At 35.4% G+C, this 19,615-nt stretch overlaps 1 protein-coding gene and 1 long non-coding RNA gene across 3 annotated transcripts in view; one reads left to right on the top strand and one right to left on the bottom strand.

Annotated features, from left to right (window-relative positions):
- LOC132312253 (uncharacterized) overlaps positions 1-2,346 on the bottom strand; it is a 29,474-nt gene extending 27,128 nt beyond the window's left edge. For both annotated transcript variants that reach the window (XM_059810550.1, XM_059810549.1), the window contains exon 1: positions 1,001-2,346. In XM_059810550.1, the coding sequence (XP_059666533.1) occupies positions 1,077-1,895 (819 nt within the window). In that variant the 5' untranslated portion in view covers positions 1,896-2,346 and the 3' untranslated portion in view covers positions 1,001-1,076. The remainder of the gene's footprint in view (positions 1-1,000) is intronic.
- Positions 2,347-17,594: 15,248 nt separating this feature from the next.
- Positions 17,595-18,722, top strand: LOC132314952 (uncharacterized). The gene is made up of 2 exons (XR_009483547.1): positions 17,595-17,834; positions 18,190-18,722. It is a non-coding gene; the product is annotated as an uncharacterized LOC132314952 (long non-coding RNA).
- Positions 18,723-19,615: the final 893 nt, after the last annotated feature.

Here is a 19,615-nt window from a genome sequence, read left to right as displayed (position 1 = left end):
CTTCTTGTTGCCAAACTGATCTAAATAAGCCCTGAAAACCCTGTTCATCAAATCCATAAAGACAGCTGGCGCATTAGTCAACCCAAAAGGCATGACCCGAAATTCATAAGATCCATATCTAGTTAGAAATGCTGTCTTAGGAACATCATATTCCCTAACTCGAAGCTGATGATAGCCAGATCGCAAATCAATCTTGGAAAAGTACGTAGCTCCCTTCAACTGATCAAATAAGTATTAATTCTGGGTAAAGGATACTTGTTACGAATAGTAACCTTGTTCAAATCCCTGTAATCTACACACAGGCGAAGTGAACCATCCTTCTTCTTCACAAACAACACCGATGCTCCCTAAGGTGAGGTACTTCTACGAATGAAACCCTGACTAAGAAGTTGCTGAATTTGATCCTTCAGCTCTCGCATTTCCAATGGTGCCATCCTGTATGGTGCCCTAGCAATAGGTGTAGTGCCTGGAACTAGATCAATCACGAAGTCTATCTCTCGACTCGGTGGCAACCCTGGAATCTCTTGAAATACATCTGAAAATTCCTGTACAATCGGTATACTATCTAGTGCTACAGTAATCTCCTCTTCAGACTCCTCCTCAATATACAACAAATGAGTGCTAGATACCCCGTTAGAATGTGGCATAGCAATAATATACATATCCTGACCCGGTATAGCAAACACAATAGACTTATCGTGACAATTAACCTGAGCATGGTAATGAGATAACCAATCCATCCCAAGTATTACATCATACGAATGCATGTCCAAGACCAATAGGTTGGCTAGAAATCTAAGTCTACCAATATCTAGTGTCACAGGTTCATCATACTCATACAAAATAGAAGTAACACCTAAAGGTGTACCAATACTATAGGGTCAGTCACATAACTGTGTAGTCATTCCAGATAAGACAATAAATGAACTAGACACAAAGGAATGTGCAGCACCTGTATCAAACAAAACACGGCCATATATACCGTGTATAGGAAACATACCCTCAATAGCTTGAGAAGTCTGAACGTCATATGGCATATGGTTATACACCCTGCCATAGTGTAACTGCTGCGGTGCCTATCCCCGTGGTGGCGGTGGCGCTGGTAAAGCCGGGAACACTTGTCCCTGAATGCGTGGCACCTGTGGAGCAGGTAAAGGAAATGGTGGTCGCTGCCCCTGCTGCACATGATGTCCCTGCATAGCCCTGGGACACCTCTTGGCAGTGTGTCCGAGCTCTCTACAACCATAACAAAAGCCTCTGAAAGGACCAAATTGTTTCTTGTGATGGTTACCCTGAGGTTGACCCTCTATTGTTTGTGGTGCCCTATTCTGCTGCCTCTGAATAGGTGCCCCATTTCTCTGAGCATCTGAACCATTCTTATGCTTCTTCCAAGGCTGTTGTCCCTGAAATCTGCTCTTATCATTCTGTCTATGCCCATTACCATATCCTTTTTCAGCTGGCTGATTAACAGAGTCTCTGTCACCCCGCTTCTCACCCCTAGTCTGTCTGAATTCCACATTCAACTGATAAAGCTGTAAAGCGGCATCCACCACTTGAGCATAAGTAGTGTAGGCTGGACTTCCTGTAATAACTTGCTTAATTGACCAGGTCAGCCCCTTAACAAAGCTAGTACGTTTCTTCATCTCGGTATCCACCTCTTCTGGAGCAAATAGAGATAAGCGTGCAAACTGCTGCTTATACTCTGCTACTGTCATGTTCCCCTGATCTAAGTTAAGAAACTCCTTCTTCATAGCTGCTCTGATTGCATATGAAAAATACTTCTTATCAAAACGAGCACTAAACTGATCATAAGTTAATGAAGTTCTCTCCTCTATGGTGGTAGCTGACTCCCACCACTGGAGTGCATCCCCTACAAGCTTGAAGGTAGCAAGCATCTGTTTCTGCACCTCCGTGCACTCAACCAAGCGAAGATGACGCTCTATGTCCTTCTTCCACTGATAAGCCACACTCACATCGGTGGAGCCTGAGAACTGAGGTGGGCTCCCCTTTGTGAAAGAACTCTTAGCCTTCTCCCAAGGGCTAGCCTGAACTACCCGTACTGGCACAGGTGCTTGCTGAACCTGTGGCTGATTCTAGAGTGCAGATGCTACGCCTGCTACTACAGCCTGAGAAAAGATGTCAGCTAACTGAGGAGGATACTCAGGATACCTACCCTAATGTTCGTTCTGATCCCGAGACTCCTGAGCCTGCTGCTGCTGCTGCTCCTCCTCTTGAAACCTAGGCAGTTGTTGCTCCTCTGCAACCTACTGATGTCGCAGACGATCCCGCTGTCTACGCGCCGCTCTCTTCTGCTGCCTTTCCCATTTTCTTCCAGCATTAACCATTCTGTTAACACGAAAGACAGACTTTAGTATAATTTAAGCGAACCATAAAGGAATACAATGAATCCTATACTTAAGCTCTAATAAAAGAATACACTACGCGGAAGTCTTATACGGAAGAACCCTAGAGACACTTGAACCTGGAGTGCTCTGATACCAACTGTGACACCCCCTAACTTCGGAACACGGGTTGATCAGGTCCGCGCACAAAATCAAGGAATATCAGCCAACTAATAATAAACAAGCACAGAATACAAGGGGAAAAAAAATTAAATAAATAAATAACGCTGAAAGGAAAATCTAAATTAATAATTAAATAGTAAATCCTCTAATACATTAATCTCCAATAAATTCTCATTATAAGAATAAAACCTCCAGAGTACAACTTGGGAATCCATACAATGTAGACCCCTAATAAAAATCCCAACTAAAGATGAAACAAATAATTGTCTAACTCAGAAATAATAAATGATAGCGAAAACATAGTGGAGGTCCTACGTCTACGACGCCGGAAGAGTGATGAAGTCTGGCCTCTGCTCTGCATGAACTGACTCTATGTCTCGAACTGTCGAGGACCTGAAAAGATAACAACAAAGGTGGGTTAAAACCCACGAACAAGCCATTTCTACTACATCCCAAATAGAGACCCGAGAAACGGTACATCCTAGTCTGACTCATGCAATAACTACGTAGGTCAATATACATAAGTATACACACTATAGACTTTTACTGGATCATAAGACAGCCTCAACCGAATAGTAGGTCTCATGCAAGCGCACACAAGGTGGTCATGAGTACCTCTTCTACCAGGGCACACACATCCCTATAACCAGCTACTCATCTCATATGGCAGTATACGCCAACCCTAACCATCAATCCCGAGATCTCATGCTCGTATCATGGTACCTAATTAAAATATATTTAAGTAACTGTAGCCATATCCTGACAATGGCACAATTAAAGGTCATAACCATATCCTGACAAAACGTATAGGTCTAGACTTAAAAGTTAGCCCATATATATGTCAGCAAACTATATCCTAACAATGATGCTGCTAAGACCATATCCTAATAATGGTCCTCCATTATACACTCCTATACAAGTATGTATACTAAAAATTAATATACATTATTAATAGAATTTTATCGGAGTATTTTAAATGACGGCATAGACTTCTATACTTATCATGCGATTAACTTAATACAATTAACATTATTTATATTAACATTTGCGTGATCAATTATTATATTACCACCAAAATATATAAAAATAAATTTTCAAGCTATTAAAAGTTTCATGCTAATAACTTAAAATGCAACCAATGCCATTTATCATTTCCTGAACAATTATAATAGCATTATCTCTACAATAATTTTTTTCTAACCACACTATGATAATAAAATGTCAACATACTATTAAAATTACCCCACCTGTAGATGCTACCTTAGATTGATATTAAATTGCCCACATGCTATAATATAATTACACAAACTGTAAACGCTACCATAGCTTGATATTAAATTGCCCACATGCTATAATATAATTACACAACCTGTAAATGCTACTATAGCTTGATATTAAATTGCTCACATGATAGAATACAATTACACAAACAGTGGATGCCCAGTTCACCACGGATACCCTCTGTGGTCACATGATTTCACAACCTCAAATAACCCACTTCAGTATGGTCACAGGGATTTCGTAAGCCCCAAAGAACCCAATTCCCAGCATGAGTCGGCTCCTCCATCCTAAGCTTGGTAAAATAGATTTAAAACACTATGTCCAGAATGATCTCTAAAATTCATACTAAGCTTGGTAAACTATATTTAAAGCACTCAATCATGCATAGGTACATCTAAATTTCAGAAAATAATAACTATGCTCATGAATATATATATACATATATATATATATACCAATATAATTTCATACTCTCTGTTGATTCATATTTACAATTAAATCCTAACATCATTCTAGAGATGAACCGATCACGCAATCTAAGAGAACGAATAGAACAAGGACTTGCCTTTTATTTTCGGGTCAAAATTCAACACTGTTCATCACCAATTTCCCTTGACGCCGGTGGCCTTCGGGTCGCCGTTAACTAGCCTTGCCGTTCCGGTTATCGCCTACACAGCCTCCTGCCTACTCCTCTTAATTCGGCCTCACAAATCCCTTCTTCTTTTTTCTCCCTTTTTCCTCTCTTCTTTCCCCTCTTTCACGCCGCCGCTCTGTGTTTGTTTGTTTTTTTTTCACTATTCCATTTCTGTTCTAGTATTGAATATCACCCAGAACCTAAACATCTATATAATATATATATACAAATCTATAATTATGTAATATAACCTAAGTGATTCTACACTAACCCACTTACATCCAACCACACCATATCACTACCCATCCATCACACTAATATTGTACAAAACTAATAATAAAAAAATATATATATAATAACAAACCACAAAGCCCACCTGTACACTGACCTTGTCCACTAGATAAATAACATTTATTCATTTATTTTATTTATTTGATAAGTCACCATGTAAATAACATTTATATAAATGTAAATAAATATTTACATAAATATAACACCTTAATATAGTGTATATAAATATATATTTATAATAAACTAACCATTTATATATATATATATATAACACCTTAATATATATATATTAACCTACAACTAACTAAAAATAATAATAATAAAAAATAAATAAAATAACCTCAATGAAAAATTTACAATTAACTAAAGAATTTCTATTAAATAATTAACATTGAAATGACAAATAATTAGATACTCCAAAACAATTCAATTAATCTAAGTACATAAAAATAATAATAATGAAATAAAATAAACACTAAATAAGTAACATTTAATGACAAACAAATAAAATCCTAAAACAAATGTACAAACAATTTAAATAACCACGTAGATAAATAAATTGAAAAAAAATACACAAATAAAGGCCTTTAAAAATTTAGGGGTATTACAAAAATGCTCCACAATCTTCCCATTCTTAGATTATCGTTTGATTCTGGGAATTCCTCCTTCTAAACCAAACCTACCATATCGACTTACACAAGTTCATTTATAAACTCCTTGGTAATCGTCCTATCTCAACGTAATGTACCACAAGCAAATATTTGTTTGCCTATCCAAAACCAATCACTCCACTGTGATATTTATCAATTATCACAATATGCACATCCCAATATAGTCTAATAAAACCATATGTGTATATATCACAAAAATGATATCACAAAACATAATAAAGAATGCCAAAACCGTTAGTTCACTTTATTAAGAACTTTTCTAAACCATAAACTGTCAAACGAAAAATAGGAAATATATATATATTTTTAAACATAATCCTAGTGTACGAGATTAAATTCGTATTACACTTTTACTAATACCTCCTCTACTATTAGTAATTAAAATCACTCTTAACAGAGTCTTCCTCCTTGTGATTCGGTACCCTCCTGCTTGGACGGCCTGATATCTCCTCATTTAGGGCACTGCTTGGTAGTGTGGCCATACTCTCCACAAGTATAACACGTACCCCTAAAAGTACCAAACGGCCTCCTCTGCTGGTTAGACTGTAGCTGATCCCCAGTCTGATCCCGTCCCGCCTGAGGTCCCCTATTCCGCTGTCTCTGAGCTGACCCAGGACATTAGTTAGATGTATGCCTATCCTCTCCGCAGCCAAAACAATGAACTTGAACCATATTCTGCAGCACTGGTTCTGATTCTGGTGTCTGCTAAACGTGTGGCTAATACTAAAATGCAGTTGTTATGCCTGCAGCTATAGCCTGAGCAATGATGAAAACTAACTGAGGAGAATACTCTGGATTCTTACCTTGATTGTAGGCCCAATCCTGAGTCTCCTGAGTATGCTGAACTTCCTCATGCTCTATGTGCAACTGACCATCTTCCTCCTGCTCCTCCTGAAACCTAGGCAGTTGTTGCTCTTCCCTCATTTGCTGACGCTGTAGGAGATCTTGCTTCCTACGTGTCGCTTTCCTTCGCTGTCTACGGTTCTGTCTGGTTCTAGCATTAACTATTCTGTTAACACAGAAGACAGACATCAGTATGAGTTTAAATGAACCGTAACAGAATACAATGAATTCTAAACTTAAACTCTACTCAAGAGAAAATGCTACGCGGAAGTCTTAATACAAAACATCCTATAGACACTTGAACCTGGAGTGCTCTGATACCAATTGTGATACCCCTCGGATCTGAGACACAGGTTGATCAGGTCCAGGCCCAAACCCGAGGGAAATATCAAGCAATTAAAGTATTTTAAAGCGAACACAGAATATAAAGAGTTAAGAATTTAAATAAAAAAACTGGAAAGAGCTATGAAATATAAATCCTCTAAATAATACTGAATAATAATATCCCAATTCTCCAAAATCTCCAAGAGTACAGCTTGGGAATCCATCTAATGGACCCCTAAATAAAAATCCCCATTGAACTGAAAAACAGAAAATAAAATTAAACTAGAATATCGAGAGAAGTCCTACGTAAGTAGATGAATGAGAGTCTGTCCTCGACAAGCATGATCAAACTCTAAGGTTGGAACCGTCCTATACCTGGAAAGAATAAAAGAGTGGATCAGGCCCACGAACAAGTTCTAATCTAACTATAATTCATACAGTAAGCTGATACGCAGATACACCCTAGATACCTCATAATATCTATTTAGTCCATACATAAATATATCCACACTAAGGGACATTCACTGGACTATAATAGGGGTCTCAACCTAAATAGAAGGCAACATGTGAAAATGCACCCAAAGGTGGGCACGATTACCTAGACCTAATAGGGTACACCTCAACCTATCATAGCTAGCCACGCATCCACTGCATATACGCACCCTAACCAATAACTCTGAGACTCAAGCTCATATTGTGGTACCATAACCATATATCTAAAGTTCGTCCAAAACCAGAGTATGTCATTCAATTATTCATTGAGGTGACATACAAAACACAGTCCAGATAGTCACTCAACTTCTTCAGCTGATATGACTTAACTACAACCAACTAATCCAGGAAGTCACTCAACTTAGGCAGTTGATCTGACTTAAACATAATTTAGGATTCAATATTTTTCAATTCATTCCTTTAATCCGATAGGTTAGGTCTTAGCGTTTTGAGCTAAACCATCCCCAATATGCCACCGTCCCATACCGGTGCATACAATCCTCCATATCCATGTAAATTACAGTATATAAATAGAAGCTTAGTAATGTACAATCCAAACCATTATCCAAATAATTGCAGGGAGTTATTTAATATTCTAGTAATTGAAATCCAAACAATAATCCATGTAATTGCAAAAAAATATTAAGATTTCAACAATTAGCATCCAGAGCATGCATAGATTACAACTATTAAGTAGATGACTCTATCATGCATTCAGAATAAGTTTATAAACATATTAGATCCCACTAGATTGCCAAAATTAAGCTTAAGCAATTAAGTCTTCTTCCATCCATTAACCGTATACAATGTGCATAAATTTTATACAGTTTGTTCCGTTAATTTAGAGGTAAACTTTAATCAATTAAAGGTCCTATTAACACCCAAAACTAACTTTTTAATCACTCTGGAAAGTCCCAATTTTTTTTAAAACAGTTCAGACACTCAACAGCTTTAAACAGTGCGTTAAAAACACATTCAGGAAGCAAATTTGAGAGAGAGCCTGCTCCAAGTCTTTGGGAGAGGCTCTTTTAAGCCTAGAACCGGCTCCAAGGACCTTGGAGCTGGCTCTATAAGTGTGGGAGCCGGTTCCCACTTCTATGGAGCCGGCTCTCACCTCTTTTGAGAGCTTCCAGCCTCGTTCTGCTCCGTTTTAGCCCATCTGCTCCATCTTCAGCCACTCTAACCTTACTGTTCTTCCTCTAAATTGAACTCAAAGGTCTTAAATTACATCTAGTATTAATTCAGACCTTGGTTTGTTGCAGTAAGATTCAATACAAACTTAAAACAGTGGCGACTTTTTATGCTAAAACAGAGACGATAAAAACTATACATGCCGAAATTATTGCAGATAAGTTTTCACAAAATACAGATAATCAAAGTAAACATATAACAATCATGCATGGTTCAGTTAATGGCCAATTAATCCCCTAGAGACTATCTAGGTGCACAGAACACAAGCCAACGGGAAGGAGGAAGAAAAGAACTTATCTGTGATTTCAGTTATGAAATCCCAGCATCGTGTCCACTGTTTCGGCAACACTGAACTACTGTCAAGCCTCCTAGTGCTCCAGGATAATCCACCACAACCCTACCTTGGTCGTCTCTGTTTTTCTCCTTGACAACCCTTACAGTGCTCTGTTCCTTCTACCCTCTGTTTTTACAGAACTAACTTCACGTTTACGTGTTATGAGTTATGATCGTAAACCCTAGGCTAAGGCATAATGGTTGTATTTATAGGCTTAACTCTAAAACCCTAATCCTTGTAATATTAGAGACGGAGCCCTAATCTTAATCCTAGTTGGCCCGTATAACAAAACCGACGTTTAAAATCTATGTCGGCTACACTTAGGTGATGTCCAAAAGAACTGTAAGTAAATTAATATATTTAAAAAAAACTCACGTAACTTAATTATAATAATTTCAATCCAATAATATAATTAACACAAACAATTCAAATAATTATAAATAGGTCCACTTATTCAAGTAAACAAAAAATAAAAATTCAATTAATTCAAATATCACACAAATAAAATAATTAAATAATTAAAAACGTAACAAAATACTTAATTAAAATACCAAAACTATCCTTTTAAAATTAGGGGTATTACAGTAAATATGGAAGTGGATGCTCTCAACAACCGATATGATATTTAAATCTTTCGATTAGTTGTTGAGTTATTAGTTGAAGTTTTTAGCATATGTAATAATAACATTTGCTATTACTAAGGTATCTAAGGAGGTCAACTTCAAATATCGGAGCTGACCCTGGAGGAGGTATTACCTTACTTAGATAGAGTTTAAGGTACTGAAGGAGGCCTAGTCGATTCTGTAACTAATGTTACGGAGGTTGGAGTGACTGAAATGTAAAATTCATAATTTTACGATGCACTCAGATGATTATAAGGTACATCGAGATATCAAATATCAGCTTTGGGGAACAGGAATTGTTAAGGACATGTACAACATTGTCTCTAAATGTATCCCCTATTAGAAAGGTGAAAAATTGATAATCGGATATCATTGACGATTTTTACCACTTCCTATATCAAAATGGGAGTAGGACTAATCGAGGACTGGATGGTTGGTCGAAATTGTCGACATTGGATTAGAATTTTAATTCCATATAGGTTAAAGAGAGATGGATTGTACAAGTTCGCTAGTGGACATTAATTTGAGTAGTGTTCACTTTAGAGCTTCATATCAGTTCTACACTGCACTGATAGTAGAGTTATAACATATGGATATCCATTATAGTAGATGAAAATTGCTATTTCAAAGGAACTTTCTGAAGATTTTGAGGCAGCAACTTTGCTTTATATCTCTAGACGGAGGAATTGATCGAGAAATTAAATTAGATCGTGGAGGATATACTTGAGACATATATCCTACGTTTTCGTGGACAATTGGAAGTATTTAACTTTATTTTTCAGAATTTGTTTATGATAATGTTGGCACAAGGAGGTTGGTGTGACAATGTTTGAAGTTTTGTATATTACATAGTGCAGATCTCTTATTTATTAGTTTGAAATCGAAGCAAGGGTTGTACAACCAGACCTTAACTTCATTTAAAGATATGTTGGAGAGAAATACCCTCACTTGTATTTGCGTGCGCGCGGTTTGGAGGCGATAGCAGAATTTTTGTAAATAGTTGAACTCGTACACTAGAGTTTTGTATCAGGAAACAGTTGCTTAGGATGTCTTCCATATAAGAAACAATACAATTTTTGGAGAAAGGTCAGTTTTTATGTATTAAATTGATTTTTCGCGGATTTTGTTTATCAATTGAGGCAGTAGCCTATGGATTAGCGTTACCAAATCTTTAGTGCTGGGTGCATAGGAGTTTTGTGCATATATTCTATGAAACTTGGAAGATTATTGATCGTTACCCTTGTATAAATTTTGGGTAGGATTGAGTTGCTTTTAGATACAACCTATGTGTAGTACGGTTTTAGGGTTCCTTAAAATATGAATTATAATTTTTTTATTTGGATGATTTGGAATTCAGTGGAGCCCATACAAAGAGACAGAGTCCATATAAAATAGAAATAAATTTAAAAGAAAATAAATCAGAGTTTCATAAATTCCGAGGACGGAATTCCTTTTGTTAGGGGGGAAGAATGTAATACCCCTAATTTTTTAAAGTATATAAAAGGGATTTAATTATTTATTTTATTATATTTTATGTGCTTACGTGGTTATGTGCTTATATGGTTGCATGATTATATGTTTATTTGTCTTAATTGCTTATGTGATTTATTTGATTTAAATTGGTTGCTTTTGTAGTGAATTAATTGGATGTTTTGCTTATTTAAATGATGTGTGATTTAATTGTAATTAATTGTTAGGATTAAATGATATAATTGCTTTATGTTTTATTTTATTTTATTTTTATTTTAAATGATGAATTTGGATAGTAGTAATGGACCAACCTAATAGGTTGCATGGACTACTTATATAGGAGGCTAATGGGTACAATTATTTACCCATGGATAGAGGTACATATATATATGGGTATATATGTATATAAGGGGATTATAATTATAATAATTATTATTAGTAGTTAGTAATAAGAGTTATTATAGTCGATTTATATATATAGTTATAAGTTAATTATATATTATATTTATATACATGTATATCACGTATCATACTTAAGATGTATATGTATATATTATATTTTTCCTTTTTCCTTTTTATTTGATCCTTTTTATTTACAAGACTTAGACTTGGAAAATGATTTGATATAAGTCTATATATACATAGTGATAGTCTGCCAAAGAGTTTAGAAACCCTATTCACGCCACTTTTTAGAGACAGAGAGTTTAAGAGAAAACTGAAAGAGAAAGCTATAGTTTTAGCCAAGGATTGAAGGTCAGACCAAGGAGGAAGGAAGATGGTTTGTTCGTGGGTAAAACCAGGAGCAACAAAGAGGGTTCGACGGCAACCAAGGTTGCTAAAAAACCAAGGAAGAAAAAGAGAAGGTTTCAATCCAAAACCTTGAGGTAAGTTCTTTTTCTATCTCTTTCCCTTTGATTTTCATGTTCTATACATGCCTAGGTTAATTTCAAGATTAATCAGATATTAAATTGGCATTGTATGCATGCCTGAATTGAATTAAAACTGATTTTAGTTGTGGATATGTGTCATTGTTTGATCTTGAAATTTCTTGCATAGAAACTTGTTTTAATTCATGTAAAAGATGCATAAAGAGTTCTTATAATTATTGGGATAGATTTGGGACTTAAAACAAAGGTTTAGGACCCTTAACAGAGGTGGTCGGAGTGATCAGAGGCCACCGGAGACGATGAAGATGAGTGGTAGCAGGTTGAGAGCCGGCTCCGAAGGGTGTGGAGCCGGCTCTCTAATGAAAAGTGATGACTCTTAGGGTGAGAGCTGGTTCCATGGAAGAGGGAACCGGCTCCCTCAGGCTGAGAGAGTATGCTCTCTCAGTTGGGAGCATGCTGTATCAGGTTGAGAGCTTGCTCCATTGAGGATAAAGCATGCTTCATTGAGGACAGAGCTTTCTCCATTGAGGATAGAGCTTCTCTCTTAAAACGAGAGCATGCTCTATCCCTTGGAACTTGTAGATTTTTGTTTTTAAAGGTTCTATTTGACTATTAGGGTGGTTCCAATGATGTTTAATTCAGTTTGGGTGATATATATGAGTTAAATAAAATGGACTAATAACCGGAATGCATAATCTATGACTGTATGTTATGGACTTGAACAATATGAAGTTTTAAATAAATTTGCATATTGTTAACTAAGGATTTAGTTGCTTAGTATTAACTTAATAATTTAAATGGATGAATATTGGCATTAAAGTAATTTAATCAATTAATTAGATTTAAATAGTTTAATTATGTCCTAGAGGTTAAAACAATCTATTTGAGATGCATGTTAATTTATTATATTTTAAAAAATAAATGCTTGCTACTGAGAATTGTTATTTTGCTTAAGTATATGCAAGGATGATATATGTGATTTTTATCATGTTATTTTGGATTATTTGATGTACTGCTTTATGTGTTGCATCATGTATTGGATTGTGTGGTTTAATGTACCAGTATGGGACGGTGGCATTTTAGGGACGGATTAACCAAAGAAGTTAAATCCTACCTATTTTTGTATAAGGGAATGGATTAACTAATATGTTAAGTCCTACTTATATTCGTGTCAGGTCAACTGAACAAGTTGAATGACCTATCTGGATTACTTATGGATGGATACAATAGATTTTATATATATAATTATGTGCCATGATATGAGCTTGAGTTTCAGGATCAGTGGTTATAGTGCATATATTGCTAGGGATGTGTAGCTAGATATAATGTAGTTGTGTACCCTGGTAGGTCTAGGTACTCATGCCCACTATATGTGCGATTTGCATGTTGCCTACTATTCAGGTTGAGACAACCTTATAGTCTAGTGAGATTCCTCTAATGTGTATCTATATATATATACAGACTACAAGTTATTGTCGGATTGACTAGGATGTATACGTATATCGGATCTCTTTTTGGACTGTAGTAGAGTAGAACTTATTTGTGGGTCTGACCCACCATTATTTTTCATGTGTTCGTCAAGAGTAGAGGTTGTTCGTGCTGAGCAGGGATCAGTCTACTTCATTCTTCCGGATTATCTACATAAGAGTTTCCTTTATGATTCAGTATCTAGTTGTAGACAGTTGTTTACTATTGATCATTGGTTTAAGTTTTTCTAGGGGTCCACATAGTATGGATTCCCAAGTTGTATTATTGGAGGATTAATTGTATCAGAATAATTTATTATTTAATGGAATTTTATTTTGAGGTTTCAATTAATGGATTATCATTTTAGTTTTCTTTCAGAAATTTATTTATTTTTATTTATCTATTTTGTACTCTGTGTTCGATTATTACCGATTTGTTTTTGATATCCTCAGGTATTCGGGCGTGGGCCTGGCCAACCCGCATCTGGAAATCCGAGGGTATCACATTGCCTAAGAGAGCTAGAGGACTAGGCTTGCCAAATCTTCACACTAGGAATGACAGTGCAATCATGAAGCACTTTTGGAATATCATTTCATCAAAAGACATGCTATGGGTTAAGTGGATCAACTCATACTTTCTCAAGGGAAAAAGTATTTGGGAGATCAAGGTTTTTGGACAGTGCTCTTGGAATTGGAAGAAGTTATTAAGCCTGAGAGGAAAAATCAAACCCCTTATCAAACTAAAAATTGAAGATGGTTCTAAATCCAATTTTTGGTATGACAATTGGTGCAACCTTGGCCCTCTACACCTATTAACAACCATTTAGTCCATCAATAATTCAGGCTTTGACAGTAAAACAAAGGTCTGTTCCTTCATTATCGACAATACTTGGTCTTTTCCCCCCTCCATAACCTCCACTATCCCATAGCTACATCACACATCCCTCATTCCCAGCCCTCAAACCAATTCCTGTGACAAGGTTCTGTGGATTCCATCACACAATGGCCAATTCTCCATAGCCAGCACAATAAAACACTTCAACAAGCATCACACAATCCTTCCTTGGCCACACCTAGTTTGGACAAAACCTTCCATCCCAAAGCACTCATTCACACTATGGGTGGCAATCTAAAAAAGACTTCTTAACTGAATAGGAGATGTACAGCCCACATAAATTCCACCTTATGCATACTCTGCAACACAGATTTAGAATCGCATGACCACCATCTTCTTCCAATGCCAATTCATCAAACCTTTGTGGGCATTTCTTCAAGCACGATATGGGTTTCATATTCAACCATCATCATGGTCTGACCTTATTACTTCGGTAGTTCACCATTGGAAGGGCACTTTAAATTTCCAAAGTCACACAGTCTCAAAATTGAGTTTGGCAACCTTGGTTTACTATACTTGGAATGAGCGCAATAGGAGAATTTTCTAAAAGAAAGCCATTACAGCTAACTCACTGCTTTACCAAACCCTGGAATTAATCATAACCAAGCTTCTCACATCCTCAATTTCAGATACATCCAATGCTTCAAGGATTGTAGAAGAGTGGGACATTCCTATTACTATAATTTGCCCACCGCCAAAACCACCGGATCAGGCATTATGAAGGCAACTTTGACGGAGTTCTACTGTTTCTCACCGGAATTTGGGGTAGTAAATAATGGTCTACCATTTCAAACTTTGGACTTAGTTCCACTCTGGGCCTATACCATGGGCTGATTTATGTTATGGTTAGCTATGTATGTATGTTTTGTGGGTCTAGCCCATTTATCCTCTGGTTAGCTATTGTTAGCCTTGTACTCTTATTTCTTTAATAAAATTCACCTTTTTTTAAAAAAAAAAAAAAAAAAAAATCTATTTCATGTTAACATATCAAAAACTCAATGCATGACTATATAACCAATAATGAATCACATTCCAGAATAATTTTTTAATATTAAAAAATAATAATAATTGACCTTTTGCGTAGGGGATGTAACTTGGGTAGGCTAACTCAAACTCAGCCCAAGTCCCAGCTCGATTTTGTATGAACTTAAACAATTATTTTTACAATTAGGGTTGGACTTATTAGATTGAAAATTCTCAATCCAAACTTAATTAGGGTTAGACTTGGGTTGAGATGTCAACAATTACAGTTTAATTTGAACTCAAATATTAATATTAATATTTTATTTTATATGTATATTCAGTCAAAAATGACATAGATATATAAATAAATAAGAAAAAGATCTAATAGGAACTATAAAAACAAAGAAAAGTGAGATGGTATGAAGCTATTCCTTATTTTTATTCTTCCTAGGTTGACATTTGAGATTTTAGGTTTAGCTTCACGAACAAAAAAAACTTTGAAACTTTTAGTAACTTTGCTTTTTTAAAACAAAGAAAAGTAATATGATATATTATTATTAATTATATCATATAGTAAACAGCGAATTGCAAAAAATTCCTCTTTACTATTACCCGGTTGCGAAAAACCCTCCTTATGAATATTTTTGGCAAAAAATTCTCCTCAACTATTCTAAGGGGTGTTTTTAACTAATGTCCATTTAAGTGATTGTCTGAGAGAATTTTTTTGGACGAAATTACCCCTTAATAGATTATTCTTCAGACAATTTATTTATTTATTTTCTCTCTTCTCTCTCCGCGTCAAGTAAGCCTTCTCATTTCTTCAAACACAAAGCTAGTAGCATATCGAGAAACCTAATTGTGGAATCAAAATAATTTTCGAGTAGTAGGTGGTAGAATCAAAACAATATATGATGAGATGATAAATGTATTTCTCTCAAACTAAATTACTTAAATATCATTTATAATTAGATTCTTGTGAATTGAATAGAGGGCAACGATGTCCTTTCACATTAAAAACTTTCATATTTATAGGTCTTTAACTTAAGTACATCAATTACAACAATTTCGTCTCAAAAAGTTACTTTGGGGTATTTGGTGTTCTCGAAGTAAATAATTTTTTTTTAAAAAAAAAAATCAGATTTGAAAAAGAAATTATGTTACTTTTTAATTGCCAATTTTAGTCCAACTTACCTTGAAGTAGCATAATTCAATTAAGGAAAAGAAAGAAATTGAACTAAAGAAACATGGCAAATTATTAATTATTTTCTTTAAAAAATTAATTGTTATAATAGCAACTAAAGATCAAGTGCAATGAAGGAGTTCTTGAGTTACTTAATTTTTTTACCTTCTATTTCAATATCATGGTGGATCTTCTCTCTCCTGTGTGGTTGTGCTCAACTTTATTTTATTAATTATACATAGCTTAACTATGATTTTATTGGCTTTGCTGCTTCACATACATTGCTAGAGAAAAGAGAGAAAATAAATAAATAAATTGTCTGAAGAATAATCTGTTAAGGGAATAATTTCGTCCGAAAAATTTTATTAAACAATCACTTAAATGGAAAACGGTTAAAAACACCCTCTTAAAATAGTTGAGAGAAATTTTTTGTAAAAAATATTTATAAGGGAAATTTTTCACAATTAACTAATAATTCAGGAGAATTTTTTACAATTTGCCCTGTAATAAATATAACATTATTGACTGAATGCCAAATGAGAGTACTACAGCGAATTTTTTGGGGACCATGTTTGGGCTTGTGCACTTTATGTCCTCGTCGACCATATCAGTATAGATCTTTTCATGACTCTTGAGTAGGGGGCATGGCCCTCCTGGTCCCATAGCCAGCAATAATCTATGTCAATAATATAATTCTCCTTCATCGCTTTCTTTAACAACAAAGTGAATCATTTTCAAAATTATATATATATGCACAAAGTAACGAAGGAACAGAATTATGAAATTCAGAAAATAAGAATTTTGAATTCACAAAGTAAGAGATAAATTTTTTTAAAAAAATATAATATTATATTGATTATTGAATTTATAATGAAAGAAAAATTCTAAATAATAAAGAAATTAACTACAACACAAATTCACTCAACAAAATTTGAAAAGAATTACCGAAGAAACCCAATCAATAAAAACTATTAAATTTATAATTTTAGAGCAATCTGAGTTCATTTAGATAAAGGATAAAAAATTTGGAATCCTAAACAAAGTTTTCAACCGAAAACTAACACAAACCACAAGCTTAGGTTAGCGTGTGTTTCTTAACAGGTAGTTTTCAACCAAAATACTTCAGTCCATTGTGGCTTGTGCTTAGGGATGAGCAAATAATTCGTCAATTCATCAATCCGATCTAAACCAATCCAATCCGTGAAGTTCGGTTCGGTTTTCAGATCTTATAGTTCAGTGATAATTTGAAAAATTTGCAATCAGGTATTCCCGATTCAGTTAACGAATTGGACCCTGAAAAAATCGATTCAAACCATTAACCGATCCAATTCGAACTGAACCGTTACCTATCAGAATCGATAAATCAATCCGAACGGAATAATTACTTAAATAGTATATTAATATATTATATGTATAAACAATATTGAATATACCGTATTACTTATTGCTTACTGTATATTTTTTTTATTATTCATTAATCTTTTAAGTTTACCCTATCTCCCAAACTCATTAGTCTCATCTCATTTCATTACAGCCGCGGCCTCTTCTCCAGTCTTCTCTCTTGTCTCTTCTCCCTCTTCTCTAGTTCTCTTCGCCTCTGTGAGACTGACTGTTTTCAATCTTCAGTCTCCGCCTCTGTCTTCCTCCTTCTCTCACCTCTCAATCCAGCACCTCTCAATCCATCGTTCACCAGATTCGAAGCAACGGCGACCTCTGCGTATCGAAGCAACGGCGACCTCCTCGACTGGATCTACGTCTTTTTCGGTGAGTTCACTGATTTTTGCATGGATCCTCTTATTCTCTTTCTGAACATTTTTTGTAAATTGTTTTTTCTTATTCTCCTCTTTTCTTCTACTGGATCTACTTCTTACAAATTATTTTATCTCCCTCTGTTGTTTGATTACCAGAAAAGGGTTGTATTTTATCTACTTAATTTTTTGATTTTATCTACATATTTTACCTTTTGTTTTGTATAGAAGTTCCTGTAATGGAGTCATTTTGGTCCCTAAATTCTTTGACCGGTATTTTATGATTTTATCTACATAATATGCTGTTTCCTTTTATTTCTCTTAAACTCTGATTATAAGTTGTGTGACATTTTTGCTCATTGCTCGGGAAGATAAGCATATCAGCTTCTGTTCTAGAGGACCAGTAGGCGAACTGAGGAAGATTTGATCTCGTACAACTTGCAGCAATACTAATAGATGATGTCACCGTTCACCATCGCCATCCTTATTCGTGGTCACTGGACTGTTTAGAGATCTCTTAGTTATACAAAACTAGGGCATTACCAAGAGCATTGCGAAATGGGCTTGGCTTCATCGCTTTAACTGGTTGGGCAGGGCGAATGGACTATGCTCCTGAACTAATGGTTTTGGGTTAAGTTGACTATTGCTGTGTTTGGCTCAATTATCATTGGGCTTCTCTGGTTCATTCTTATTGGGCTTCCTTTGAGGCTTGTAATTATTTTCTATATTTGTATATACAATTGCTTTACTTTCCAAAAAAAAAAAGTGTGCTTGCAACCAACCTTGCATAATCTCATCTTACAAATGGAAGAATAATCAAACTGTGCTGAGAGTATATAAGCATATCAATCCTTGGTAAGAAGCAATAGATGTTTAAGAAGTTTAGCAGTTCTGTTAGTTTCAAGCTGATTACTCTTTCTCTGCAGTTAGAGACATGAAGTGCTTATTGTAGAATACCAGGTCAAACAAAACCAAGGTTTATTGTTTTTAAATGCTGTACATAGAATTTATTGGTATTGCTGTTAATGGGCCATAATCTATTGGGCTGTTTGAAAGCCCAATCCGTGGAAACCGATCCGATCCGTTACTTCACGGATTGGTTTGGTTCGAATTGAAAGCCCCATGGATCGGTTCAGTTTCAATTTTTACCAATCCGTGGGACCGGTTCGGCTTGATCTTTACCCCCAAACCGATCCGAAGCGTGATCATGACTGTGCCTTCAGTTGTGCTTTCAAACCTCTATTGGTGCTTTTCTCTTTGTTTGGGTTAGGATCTTTTGGTGGGCTGTTTGTGTGGCCTGTGTTTTGGTGTCTGGGCTACGGCCCTAGGCCTTGCCCCTTGGGTTGCTGCCTCTTGTACACATTTTTTTCTTCTTTATCAATAAACTGACTTTCCACAAAAAAAACTTAATGCAAAATTTGAGTTCATTAAATCTCTTGAGATTAAAAGAATTATATTAACACAATGATGTAGTTTTTATAATGGTGATCTTATGACAGTATCTATTTATGTATTCCACGCTCTACCATGCACTATTTAAAGCCAACTGTCCCATCGATTGAGACATACCACTTCATCCCTAGAGATTAGTGTGTATGTTCCAATTTACATATAAAAGTATCCAACTTCTTATCACTAGCTTTGGACCAAGCCAAGTTATATGAAAACTGATCAATCTTCTGTGTAAAAAAAAAAAAAACGCACTCATTTACGCAGTTAATTCACTTATAATGGAGTTCAAGACAATATTTTTTTTCTCATGTTAACAAATCAAAAGCTTGATGCATGAATATATAA

Source organism: Cornus florida, unplaced genomic scaffold (genome assembly GCF_030987335.1).
Source record: "Cornus florida cultivar Cherokee Brave unplaced genomic scaffold, ASM3098733v1 CherokeeBrave_3.0.0_Hap2_Chr06, whole genome shotgun sequence".
NCBI classification, from domain to species: Eukaryota; Viridiplantae; Streptophyta; class Magnoliopsida; order Cornales; family Cornaceae; genus Cornus; species Cornus florida.
Note: the sequence above shows the minus strand (reverse complement) of the source record. Positions and strands in the feature narration are given on the sequence as shown.